The 12,795-nt window shown below is 43.3% G+C and overlaps 1 protein-coding gene across 1 annotated transcript in view; it reads right to left on the reverse strand.

The window, feature by feature from the left end:
- LOC126419837 (glycine receptor subunit alpha-4-like) overlaps positions 1–12,795 on the reverse strand; it is a 158,312-nt gene that overhangs the window by 13,342 nt on the left and 132,175 nt on the right. Inside the window, exon 8 of the mRNA XM_050087115.1 lies at positions 6,185–6,634. Within this exon, the coding sequence (XP_049943072.1) occupies positions 6,185–6,634 (450 nt within the window). The remainder of the gene's footprint in view (positions 1–6,184; positions 6,635–12,795) is intronic.

Consider the following 12,795-nt stretch of genomic DNA (forward strand, 5'->3'; position numbering starts at 1 on the left):
AAGGACATCACAAACATCCATGCCCGAGGCAGGATTCGAACCTGCGACCGTAGCGGTCTTGCGGTTCCAGACTGCAGCGCCTTTAACCGCACGGCCACTTCGGCCGGCTAGAGACCGATGACCTCAGCAGTTTGGTCCCTTAGGATTTCACATACATTTGAACATTTGAACTATCCAACATACTTTTTTACTGTATCAGGGAGTTTCAACTTGACATCAGAGTGCAAAATTCAATCAGGAGTTATTATACTGACAGAAAAGAAAAGCAAAACAGATCATTCTTTTAAATGAAACACATGGGTTCTTGTGCGTTATCTGTGCCCCTAAGAATGCAGTCATCTGAGTTTGAAACAGTTGGGTGTGTTGTAGTTTCAGGACGCTCAGTTACGGGGTTTTAACACCCTTACTTCGAGCTCAGTATTCAACAAATCTTGCACAGACCGCAGGCCCAGGCAACACACACTCTGAAAATGTTTGGCAATATGAAAAACTTAAGCGGCTCTGAAGAGTTCAGTTCATTGAAAACTCTGATGTTTTGTAAACTAAAAACCTATTCTTGGCCACAGTTAATCTTGTGACTTCTCTGTTCTAAAATTTGTTTGAATGAAAACGTTAACACTTATCAGTGAACCAATATGGCTGTGATTTTCTCTCTGAGTGAGGTGGCAAGGAGACTTCTTTCAATATGGCCGCGGTAAAATTAGTGCCTCATCTCGTCCTTCTGAGCTAATACTCTCAGTCTAATATCCACGATATTTAAGATGAATTAAGACATACCATTCGTTTCTGATTTTCTCGTTTATATGAGGCACATGCACAGTATTTCCCCCGTTCCTATCATAGACTAATAGAGTGTTGAAAAGGGCAACGAAGGTTTCGGGAGCATAAAATTAATTTAACGCAGATCACATTTTATCAGAATTTTCTGTCGTCTCCGGTGTTCTTAGTTGCAGTCTCTACATGCAGCTTGCAATATTTGGTTAATAGTTGTATGGTTAGTGCTTTGAGAGCTTCTTAAAATAATTGAGGCTTTGTAAGAACAAGTAAGCTGTTCTCAAAAGAATATATTTCTGGTAGAGTGCGTTATATTCCACAGTTTCCTTTTTGTGAAGTCATGCATATGCTTTTCGACTGGTTCCATTAAGTTCCATTGCCAATTTCTGCCGAAAGCTAATCTTTTACGATCTACATGTCTTCCACATCTATGTTCCATGAGATCCTATACTTGTTCTAATCTTCGTCTAGATTTAAATACTTCACCACTGCTGCCCCTTACACACTCAAAACAACTAGAATCTATGTATGTTATTTACCTATACTCGAAGTGGCTCCTGTCTTATTTGAAAGTTATCTGTCTCTACTTAAATAACTCCCTTCTAGTCTATTGAGTACCGTTATGTCACTCAGATGTCAGCTTCGTCTGTATTCGCCTGCAGTATTCAAATGGACAAATACTTGATCTGTCACACAACTATACGCTGGGTGTTGCTCTGGTTAGTATAGCTACACTACTACAACTGAGAATGAATAAATTTATCCGAAATTATTAGTGCTTATACAAGAAAAAAACGGTTTTGTTTGTATTTAAATGGTGTCTTAAAAACAGATCGTCATTTGTTCCAGCAAGTATGTAAAAATATTTTTAAATGCACTCACTGCCGCACCTATAATTACGACTAGAATTTTACAGTTTCCGATTCTCGCTTATTCCGCGAAAGACCTCTTCGTTTTGTACCGTTCACATCTAACATCCCATGTTTCGATTAATGCAGGGCGTCCCAATAGGAATTGTCAATTTACAGGGGCTTGACTGGAACGATCATTCGAAGCAAAAAAGTCTAGTAAACATGGGTTCTAAAATCCGTACCTTAGCAACTATGAGCACTTCTTCGTTTTCGGTACTGTGAAATAAATTTCTTCTACTGCAGGCTCTTCTGCTTTCCATACTTTGAGAGGTGGTGGCGTGGATCAAAACAAGAAAAAAGGCCAGTAAACGTGAGTTCTAAAGTGCCTTTGTTCGTCTTTGTTACTGCGAAACACATCTCTTCTACTGAGCAAGTGTTCATGACTCTTAAGGTATGCAGTTTATAGCTCGTGTTTACTAGATAATTTTTTTCTCGTTTTAGTCCATACTGCTTCCTCTGAAAATATGGAAAGAAAAGAGTCTGCAGTAGAGGAGATTTTTTTTTCACAGTATCAGAGACGAAGAAGTGCTCAAGACTCTTATGGTATGCATTTTAGAGTTCATGTTCGTTAGACTTTTTGCCTTCGAATGATCGTCCCTGTCATATCCCTGAATATTGACCATTCTTTCTGGGACACACTGTAGAACGTTAGCCCAATGAATTGTCTTCTTGAGTAAATACATAAAATGTCGTGTGACTATGGCCTCCCGTCGGGTAGACCGTTCGCCAGGTGCAAGTCTTTCGATCTGACACCACTTCGGAGACATGCGCCTTGATGGGGATGAAATGATGAGGATTAGGACAACACAACACCCAGTCTCTGGGCGGAGAAAATCTCCGACCCAGCCGGGAATCGAACCGGGCCTGTAAGATTGACGTTCTGTCGCGCTGACCACTCAGCTACCGGGGCGGACGTATTCCTGAGTGTTTCACCTTCAGATCGGTTCTCGCCTGGCGGCTGCAACCGGTGGCCGGTGAGCAGGGGGAGATGGAAGAATGGGGATGGGGGACAGACTGTGAATCTTCATTCCGTGTACCTTTGCAATAAATAAAATCATTATGAGATTATTTTGTAGGACTACATGTCTTGAGACATGTAAGATAGTTTTCTTTGTTCGGTATTCTAATGCCTATGATCATTGTCGATTCCTCTGTATTTAGCAATAGTTTTCCACAGCCTGGATGGGATTACCTCGATTCCTGACCTGCTCTTGGTCTTCGTTTGATAATGTTGTGGCACAACAATGGCGAATCCTGTTTGTGACCGGGTACATGTTATTTTCATCCGAAAACTTAGTAGTGTCCGGGATATAACGAGGGTCGTAATCAAAGATGCCCATCATCAGACTTTTTTGAAATTATCAGTCTGTTGATGAGCTGGAAGCAGTCGTGCCTATCTTGTGCTAATCTTCTTAGCTTTGCGTCCCCACTACGCCCAACAGCCTTTATAATATGTCTACAATTTCTACTCTTTGTCCTTATAATGTTCCCTTTGACTGTACCGTCCAGGACCAAGTTAATTATTTTTGGATTCTGTAGCACATCTCCCACAGACCCGCTCCTTTTTGCTGGAAAGGGTTGTCCATCTTCTTTGATCTTAACTTAATTTTTCTAGTGCTTGTTCTTTCCTTCCTCATCGGTCTACCCAGTCGTTAGCGTTCCTCGATTGTATGATATTAGAAACACTTCTAGTTTCTTCTTCTTCGGACTTCCGATGGTCCGCGTTTCACTTCTATACAACGTTGTATTTTGGTCACTTTTAGGAGCTCCTACCTCATTTCCATGTCAGTATTTGATAATACATTGTTCTTTTGTTGAAGAAAGTCAGATGATATTTGCTCTCCATTCCAGTACTTAGCATAAAGACAGTTGTTTGCTTTGTGTGAGTGATGTATGTACATTACAGTACTGCTCGTTGACAGCTACTGCGGACATTTACTCTGGAAACCTGTGTGTTCATGCCGAGGGATGTAAATTAAACACACACACACACACACACATACACACACACACACACACACACACACACACACACACACACACACACACACAAACAAACACAAACACACACACGAAGAGCCGGCCGCGGTGGTCTCGTGGTTCTAGGCGCTCAGTCCGGAACCGCGCGACTGCTACGGTCGCAGGTTCGAATCCTGCCTCGGGCATGGATTTGTGTGATGTCCTTAGGTTAGTTAGGTTTAAGTAGTTCTAAGTTCTAGGGGACTGATGACCACATATGTTAAGTCCCATAGTGCTCAGAGCCATTTGAACCATTTGAACACACACGAAGACAGATTTCTAGGGCAATCAAAAGAAGAGAATGTTGCAGATGTCTTCTCTTTGTCGTATGTAGTCGCATTATTATTGTTGATTACTGTCATTAGTATCAATATTTTATTACAGCATTGGACGTCTGTGACCAGTTAAAACTGCTTACCGTTGAGGGAGGATAAAGTACTCTCGGAAGACTTGGACTATGATTCTTTGACAACATGAGAGAGGAAGTGATTATCCTAAGTGTGAGGAACTGGAAAATTTAATGCCGTCACAGAACTGCCTGACAAAGTAGTGTGAAGTCAGCATCTAAGAACTTTTATTGCTTGTTAACAGAGATATAGAGGGACATGAACTTAAACAGCTCCCCGTCATATCCTTCCACTTATGGGTGCTGGTCCCATGAAATTGTAGAGAGCGCTGGTGAAAAATGTGGGTGGGTATTAAAATATATAGTGCTGACTTAAAGCTTCCAGTCACCAGAGAAGTGCGTTCAAATAGTGTAATAGGTAATGAATTGTTTGCGAAAGACAGAATCTGGGTTCGAGTCCCGATCTGGCACTTAGTTTCAGCTTTCTACAAATACTCATCACAGCGTATATTCCATTAAAGAGCAAAACGTGCCATGACCGTTTGACAATGACATAAGATTATAATTAAAAGCACATTCTTGATCGCAAATCAAGACTGTGCTTTTAATTATAATATTACTAAAAGATCGCTGATAATGTTTTCAAAAATTTGGTGACAGAAGAGTCCTATTTGTGCTACAGAATGTGTAATATCTACAAATTATCATTAAAATCAAACATTTTAAACCTCTAACTAAATACCCCACCAAAAGGTGTCAGCTTGTCTTTTTCGCTAACTTACTGCGCATTTGTCAAACTAAATTGTGGAATGTGACGCTCTGATACTCGGGGCACCTGTTTTATATGACGGTATGTTTTTGGTTTTTGTTATTTATTAGCCTTTTTCCAACAGTTTCCCTTCATGTACTTGTATTAAAGGTATGTTGCACGCATCTCCTTCTCTCTCTCTGTCCATTTTGTCCTCCCTCCTCTCCGTCCATCTTCTCGCCAACTATCTGCCCAGCTCATACTCTGCCCTTTCTTCCCATCTCACCGAGCGATGTGGTGCAATGGTTCGAAAACTGGGCTTGCATTTTGGAGCACAACTGTTAAAATCCACCTCTTGAAGTCAAGATTTAGGTTTTGCATGATTTCCCGTAATCGCACCATGCAAATGCTGGGACGGTTCCTTGAAAGGGCATGGGCGATTTCCTTCCGCATCCTTGAAACATTTCAAGTCTGTGTTCCATCTCTAATGACCTCGATGTCGTGGGACGTTAAACCATAATTTTCCTTCTTTCCTACGCCCATCTCCTCTGCCCATTTTCTCCATGTTTTCTCTGGACTTCTCTCACCCTACTCTTCTCCCACCTCCTCTTCCCCTCCGTCTCTGTCTATCTCCTCCTCCCCCTATCTCTATGTCCATCTCCTCACCTCTCTCTCACTGTCCCTCCCCTCCTTCCCATTCTCTGTCAATCCCTTCCTGCCTCCTTCTCTCCACATTTGTCTCCTCCTGCCTCACCGCCTCTTTGTCCATTCCTTCCTCTACTGATATCAGTCTAGCTCCAGGCATAGCCACTCACACACGCAGCTCCTGAAAAAGAAATAGATAACACAGGCTGACACAACTCCCACAATACACCTGTTGTGCAGGGCAGCCTACATACGAGTAATTATTTTGCTTCTGACGAGTAGGCTGTGCAGCAGATCAGGTCAATAGGGCAACTGATACTGCTTCAGCATAATAATCCTGTTGTACACAGCAGTCTATACAGAGGGGATGAGAAACACGTTTTTGCTCATATCGCCACTTCTATTGGAACCGAGAGGTTATAAATCCCTCAGTGATGATACTTGGCAAGTGTGCTGTTTGTTTGCCAAATTTAGTTGAAATCGATTCAGGGGTTTTGCAGGTAGATCCTGGACATACATACTTACATAAAATCTGCTTTACGTGCATTAGGCAGTGATTGAAGGAATGTCCCCGCATTATAAGCCGAAAAGTTAGGCACAGAAACATGCCTTGCGCCATAGTGTAATGCCCACACGACAAAAATCACCAGAAATATAAAAACTGGCCGGGCAAGTCTACACTGTGTTATTCTTTGGTTGCGACCATGCATGATATGTTCTCATTTAGCATCAGCAACTTACCCTGAGAACTGTTCTAGATGGGAGGACGATGTCCTTAGAGGCATCGACGTCGAGATGCTGTGGCGCCACCTTGCTGGTACCGCCAAAGAGCCGGAGGTTATCGATGCGCGAACTGCCGACTCCTCCGGGACGACCGCCACCACCACCACCACCGCCGCCACCACCGCCGCCTTCCCCTCCTCCCGGATCGACGGTTCCTCCGCCCCCTCCGGCAGCTGTGCCTGCTGCTCCTGCAGCGCCGCCTCCGCCGCCCCCGCCTGCGCCAGTTGCAGTGCCAGCCTCCTTGGCGCCAGCCAGCTTGCCGATCCCTCGGCGCAGCAGTGGAGGAAGCTGCGACATGTGCCGGATGGGGGCGACCGGAGACACGTGATTGTGGTTGCTGGCGGCCGCCGACGGTGCTGGAGCCTGCAGCTGGTTGCGACTGGGCATCGCCGAGCTGTTCTGCTGGCCCTGCCAACACAGCACTTGCTTCTGCACAAAGTTCTACTTTTGCTGATTCACATCACATGGTATTCAGTAGAGCACAACGTACATGAGGATGAGTCTGCAAGACAGCTGCTCATACTGGTGGTCAGAATGACCTGAAGAACCTGAAAGACTGGTGCTCTAGATTTCTTGACCTTAAGAGACTGTACTGTACGTCGCTGTCATCAATATGAGTTCATTGCCTATCAACATATCTGTATAGATGAACACTGTACCAGATTGGTGGAACTTACCAACATATAGAAAACATTTTAAATGTTACCATACGAGATCTGATGCTGTAGCCGATTTAGCGTCTGAAAGGAATTAAATCTAATCCCTCAATAAATGGCGTTATCATGGAAATTGGTTTGTTAAGTATGCATATAGCTTAGGGTCACAAAGCAAACTGAACTTTGTTACAACCATGAATGGCACAATGTGCATCTAGTGGTCTAAGTTTGTGTGCTCATAGCAGTGAAGACATCGAAAAAGATATGATTGTCGGAAGGACAGACTCAGCATACAGGAAAGTCAAAACAACCTTTGGTGACATTAAAAGCAACGGTGGTAACATTAAGAGTGCAACGGGAATTCCACTGTTAAATGCAGAGGAGAGATCAGATAGGTGGAAAGAATACATTGAAAGCCTCAATGAGGGTGAAGATTTGTCTGATGTGATAGAAGCAGAAACAGGAGTAGATTTAGAAGAGATAGGGGATCCAGTATTAGAATCGTTTGGAGGGCTTACGGTCAAATAAGGCAGAAGGGATAGATAACATTCCATCAGAATTTCTAAAATAATTGGGGGAAGTGGCAACAAAACGATTATTCACGTTGGTGTGTAGAATATATGAGTCTGGCGACATACCATCTGACTTTCGGAAAAGCATCATCCACACAATTCCGAAGACGGCAAGAGCTGACAAGTGCGAGAATTATCGCATAATCAGCTTAATAGCTCATGCATCGAAGCTGCTTACAAGAATAATATACAGAAGAATGGAAAAGAAAATTGAGAATGCTCTAGGTGACGATCAGTTTGGCTTTAGGAAAAGTAAAGGGACGAGAGAGGCAATTCTGACGTTACGGCTAATAATGGAAGCAAGGCTAAAGAAAAATCAAGACACTTTCATAGGATTTGTCGATCTGGAAAAAGCGTTCGACAATATAAAATGGTGCAAGCTGTTCGAGATTTTGAAAAAAGTAGGGGTAAGCTATAGGGAGAGACGGGTCATATACAATATGTACAACAACCAAGAGGGAATAATAAGAGTGGACGATCAAGAACGAAGTGCTCGTATTAAGAAGAGTGTAAGACAAGGCTGTAGCCTTTCGCCCTTACTCTTCAATCTGTACATCGAGGAAGCAATGATGAAAAAAAAGGTTCAGGAGTGGAATAAAAATACAAGGCGAAAGGATATCAATGATACGATTCGCTGATGACATTGCTATCCTGAGTGAAAGTGAAGAAGAATTAAATGATCTGTTGAACGGAATGAACAGTCTAATGAGTACACAGTATGGTTTGAGAGTAAATCGGAGAAAGACGAAGGTAATGAGAAGTAGTAGAAATGAGAACAGCGAGAAACTTAACATCAGGATTGATGGTCACGAAGTCAATGAAGTTAAGGAATTCTGCTACCTAGGCAGTAAAATAACCAATGACGGCCGGAGCAAGGAGGACATCAAAAGCAGACTCGCTATGGCAAAAAAGGCATTTCTGGCCAAGAGAAGTCTACTAATATCAAATACCGGCCTTAATTTGAGGAAGAAATTTCTGAGGTTGTACGTCCGGAGTACAGCATTGTATGGTAATGAAACATGGACTATGGGAAAACCGGAACAGAAGACAATCGAAGCATTTGAGATGTGGTGCTATAGACGAATGTTGAAAATTAGGTGGACTGATAAGGTAAGGAATGAGGAGGTTCTACGCAGAATCGGAGGGGAAAGGAATATGTGGAAAACACTGATAAGGAGAAGGGACAGGATGATAGGATGTCTGCTAAGACATGAGGGAATGGCTTCCATGGTACTAGAGGGAGCTGTAGAGGGCAAAAGCTGTAGAGGAAGACAGAGATTGGAATACGCCAAGCAAATAATTGAGGACGTAGGTTGCAAGTGCTACTCTGAGATGAAGAGGTTAGCACAGGAAAGGAATTCGTGGCGGGCCGCATCAAACCAGTCAGTAGACTGATGACAAAAAAAAGCAGTAATTAGGTTATTTCTCTTTAGAGAAACAAATTGAAGCTACTGGCGCTAGTGGATGTGGTTTCTAAACCTGATATTAATGCTGCGGAGAGAGGTGTGCTCAAAATGTCCGTGAGCATTCAGGCAATCATCCCACCAACACACAGATTAAAGATACCCGTTTGATAAAACACTGTGTCCTGCTATGTGACAAAATGTCCATAACTGCCAGGTACTCATTCTCGTCCGAAAGGAATTGTCGACCCTCCAAGGCCATTTCTAAGGAACCGAGTGCGTGATAATAGCGTGGGGAGAGATGAGGAGTAAATGGCGAATGCTCGAGTGTCTCCCACATCTCCGTAATGAATGAGGTTGGCCTCCCAGATCGACCGGCAACTTGCATCGAACCTCGACCAGCGCGAAACTTGGCGCACCTGTCCACAACGATTGTTTTCGACAGACATGTTGTCCATTAAACGTTCTTCGATCTCCAAAGGATGTCTGCCGGCGTTCGCCTTTTTGGTGCCAATAAAAGAATAACAGCGCCTTGGTCCGGTATGGACACGTTTGGCACGTCGGAAATACCTGAATACCACACTAATCTATTGCCTAAATGTCGGTTCTTATATTGCCGCATCGGAGTCGCGCTACTTTGGGTATACACTTTGCAGCTACACCCAGAGACGGGAAGTTTTTGATCATCCCTTACAATCTAATTCTTATTTTTCCTGGCCTTATTCCGTGTTTTCACGCAGTTGGCATGTTTATCTGGAATTGGCAATGTTAGATGTAGAGGGTGGTCAGATGCCCTTGCTGTCCTACCTCCAAATTGAAAGTTTTTCAGGAGACTTTCATTTTGGCGTTCTAGGAACTCATTTCGCAATGCCACCGAAGTATAAGTTATTAGAACAGATACCTGGAAACACGATGAGCTCTAGTACATAAAATAGAAATGAGTGGCAACTATCCTCTTCTTCCCCAATTAAAAAATAGCTATGTTTGCGCTGTGACATTTATGAGAAACAAGTGAAATGCTTTGAGTTTATCCTACCAAGCTGCAAGCCAATTGTATTCCATATGTCAATTGCAAACAGTTAAGATGTCTATGAAACACCTACAGAACACGTACGATACTTCTTAACGAGATCTGTCTGCAGCAGCGAAGTTTCTACGACATTTCTGAATGAGAGCTGTCTGCACTAGCGATTCAGAATCTGCAGAGTGCTTACGGACAAAACTTCCGCCACAGTATACTCACTTGACCTTTGCAACAAACATATACTGTCTGATAAAAAAGTGAAGCTTCCAGAAAACAGGGTCAGGTGACAATGTAACTTCGTATGCGTACTCACCATATGCAGGCATGTAAGTGATTAGAGTGGCAATTCTCTGCGAGCAACCTCTAGAGCCCATTAACGCTGTTCATGTTTAGTGTTGTTACCACTGCTGGTAGGGTACTTACGAGATTTGAACGGCTGCGATTTTGAGTTTTCGCTGTGGAGGACGAGGAAAAGCCACTTACTCGTATGAAACAACAGTATCAGTACCTGACGGGTTTTGAAAGTGTCCGTTTGGCTGGCTGGTCAAATTGTGCAGTACCAGATTTGAGGGATATTCAGATGTAACAGTGGCCCGAAGTTGGATTGCACCGGAACATGAAGGAAAGCATACTCATGATGAAGGTTCCAATCGGCAAAGTCTGACCACCACAAGAGAGAACTGTCGTAGTTTGCACCAAGCATATCGTAACCACTTTACATCTGTGCTTGCCGCCCGAGAATCTGTAATGGATTTCCTGTAACATTCTGAGTCATCCCGCTCCACTGATCGTAGACTAGCAGTAGGCGGACTGGGGAATTATCGTCGCATGCATCGGCTGTTGTCAACAACACAAACAGCTGCTTTTGGTGTTGTGCCGCGACCTAGAAGCACGCACTGCCTATGAATGACACGTTATTGGGATCCGAGACGTATCGCGGTTCTGTATGGTAGTACGTAGTATAACCATCCTAGGCGAATATGGTGGCGACTTGGAGAGAGGTCCCACTCTTCCAGTGTTTTGTGGTGACACAGCGGTGTTACTCCTAGCGTCGTGGTGTGAGTATGACTGTAGGTCACGACTGGTAGTGTCTGAAGGATCAACGGTATGTCACAGATATTACGTGTCACATATCGTGTGACATTACTTGTGTTGCCATTTTCCAGTAGGACGATGATAGTCCAGAGAAGGCAACTATTTCTGTGAACTGTCCGCGTGATGTTGAGGTACTCCTGTGGCCAACAAGATGCCCAAATCTGTCGCCGGTAGAACATGTGTCGGATGATCTCGGATGTCAATCATGTCTGAGTGTCAGTGTCCAGGATATGAAGGAGCACATATAGCAGTCGTAGACTATCTTGCATCAGGACATGCTTCCCAATAGAGTCAGTGCGTGCAACCAGGTCAGAGGATGCAACGTCATACTGACAGGTGGGCTAATACGGCCAAGTTCTTCGTGAGTTTGTAAGGAGGTCAAGGCATTTTGGTTTATGTTATCGATGCGCACGTCAGAGAGAGAGCAAGTTACGTTACTGTTGAACAATCTTTGGTCTTGACGTGGCACAGTCTTTGCCTCTGTGCAGACTCATACATTCTTAGTTGAAGTGCGGTAGGTGATGGACGTGTTCTTGATTCTCTTTAGTTGTCGTTGGTCATGTTCTTGCAGGGTCTTTTTTCGATCGCAGCGATGTCGGAGATTTAGTGTTTTACCGGATTCCTGAAACTCACGGTACACTCGTGAAATGGTCGTACGGGAAAATCCCCACTTCATCGCTACCTCGGAGATGCTGTGTTCCATCGCCCGTGTGCCGACGATAACACCACGTTCAAACTCACTTAAATCTTGATAACCTACCACTGTAGTAGCAGCAACCTACTGTAGCGTCGTATTATGCCTGTTTACTTACCTCTGTATTTGAATACGCATGCCGATACCAGTTTCTATGGTGCTTCACTGTGTTTGTATATATATATTAGAAAGCGAAGATAATATATATTTTGAATACTATTATTATTTTTGAAGCGAGGACATTTGAGGTAAGACTGCAGCACTGAGCATCTAGTTTGTGAAATTGATTATTGGGAGGTAGTTAACGTTGTTCATTTGTTCAGAGCTGAGAGAAATACCACCTCAGTTCCGTGAGTCATGCAGTAACATATTAATTGATTGAGCTGTTTGATTTTTATAGGAATTCTCTGTTAACATTGTGTCCATTTTAAACCATTGTTCATTTGTTAAACATAGTATTGCTTAGACCATTGTTATGCCTGAAGTTCACGCGAAGTTTTACTTTGTATTTTTGAATACATCCTTTATTCTAAAATCTTTGCCTTCGAACATGATTTTATAGGAATAATTACTCTCCCCAGCCCACCGTTTGTCATTACGCATTACCACAAGTAGAATGCAACAGCTGGAAATGTTATTTAGAAATAGAAATCTAGCTTAGCCGCTGTCTGCTTCCTGTTTTACTGTTGTGCTTTCGAGAAATTCTCAACAACGTTGTCAAGACGCGATGTAAGTGAAAATATTGATTAGGGTCAGATAATTGTTTTACACTACTGGCCATTAAAATTGCTACACCACGAAGATGACGTGCTACAGACGCGAAATTTAACCGACAAGAAGAAGATGCTGTGATATGCAAATGATTAGCTTTTCAGAGCATTCACACAAGGTTGGCTCCGGTGGCGACACCTACAACGTGCTGACATGAGGAAATTTACAACCCATTTCCCATACACAAACAGCAGTTGACCGGCGTTGCCTGGTGAAACGTTGTTGTGATGCCTCATGTAAGGAGGAGAAATGCGTACCATCACGTTTCCGACTTTGATAAAGGTCGGATTGTAGCCTGTAACGGATCGTGCAGCCACGTCTCGATCCCTGAGTCAACATACCGGGACGTTTGCA

This window comes from Schistocerca serialis, chromosome 1 (genome assembly GCF_023864345.2).
Source record: "Schistocerca serialis cubense isolate TAMUIC-IGC-003099 chromosome 1, iqSchSeri2.2, whole genome shotgun sequence".
In the NCBI taxonomy this organism is placed as follows: Eukaryota; Metazoa; Arthropoda; class Insecta; order Orthoptera; family Acrididae; genus Schistocerca; species Schistocerca serialis.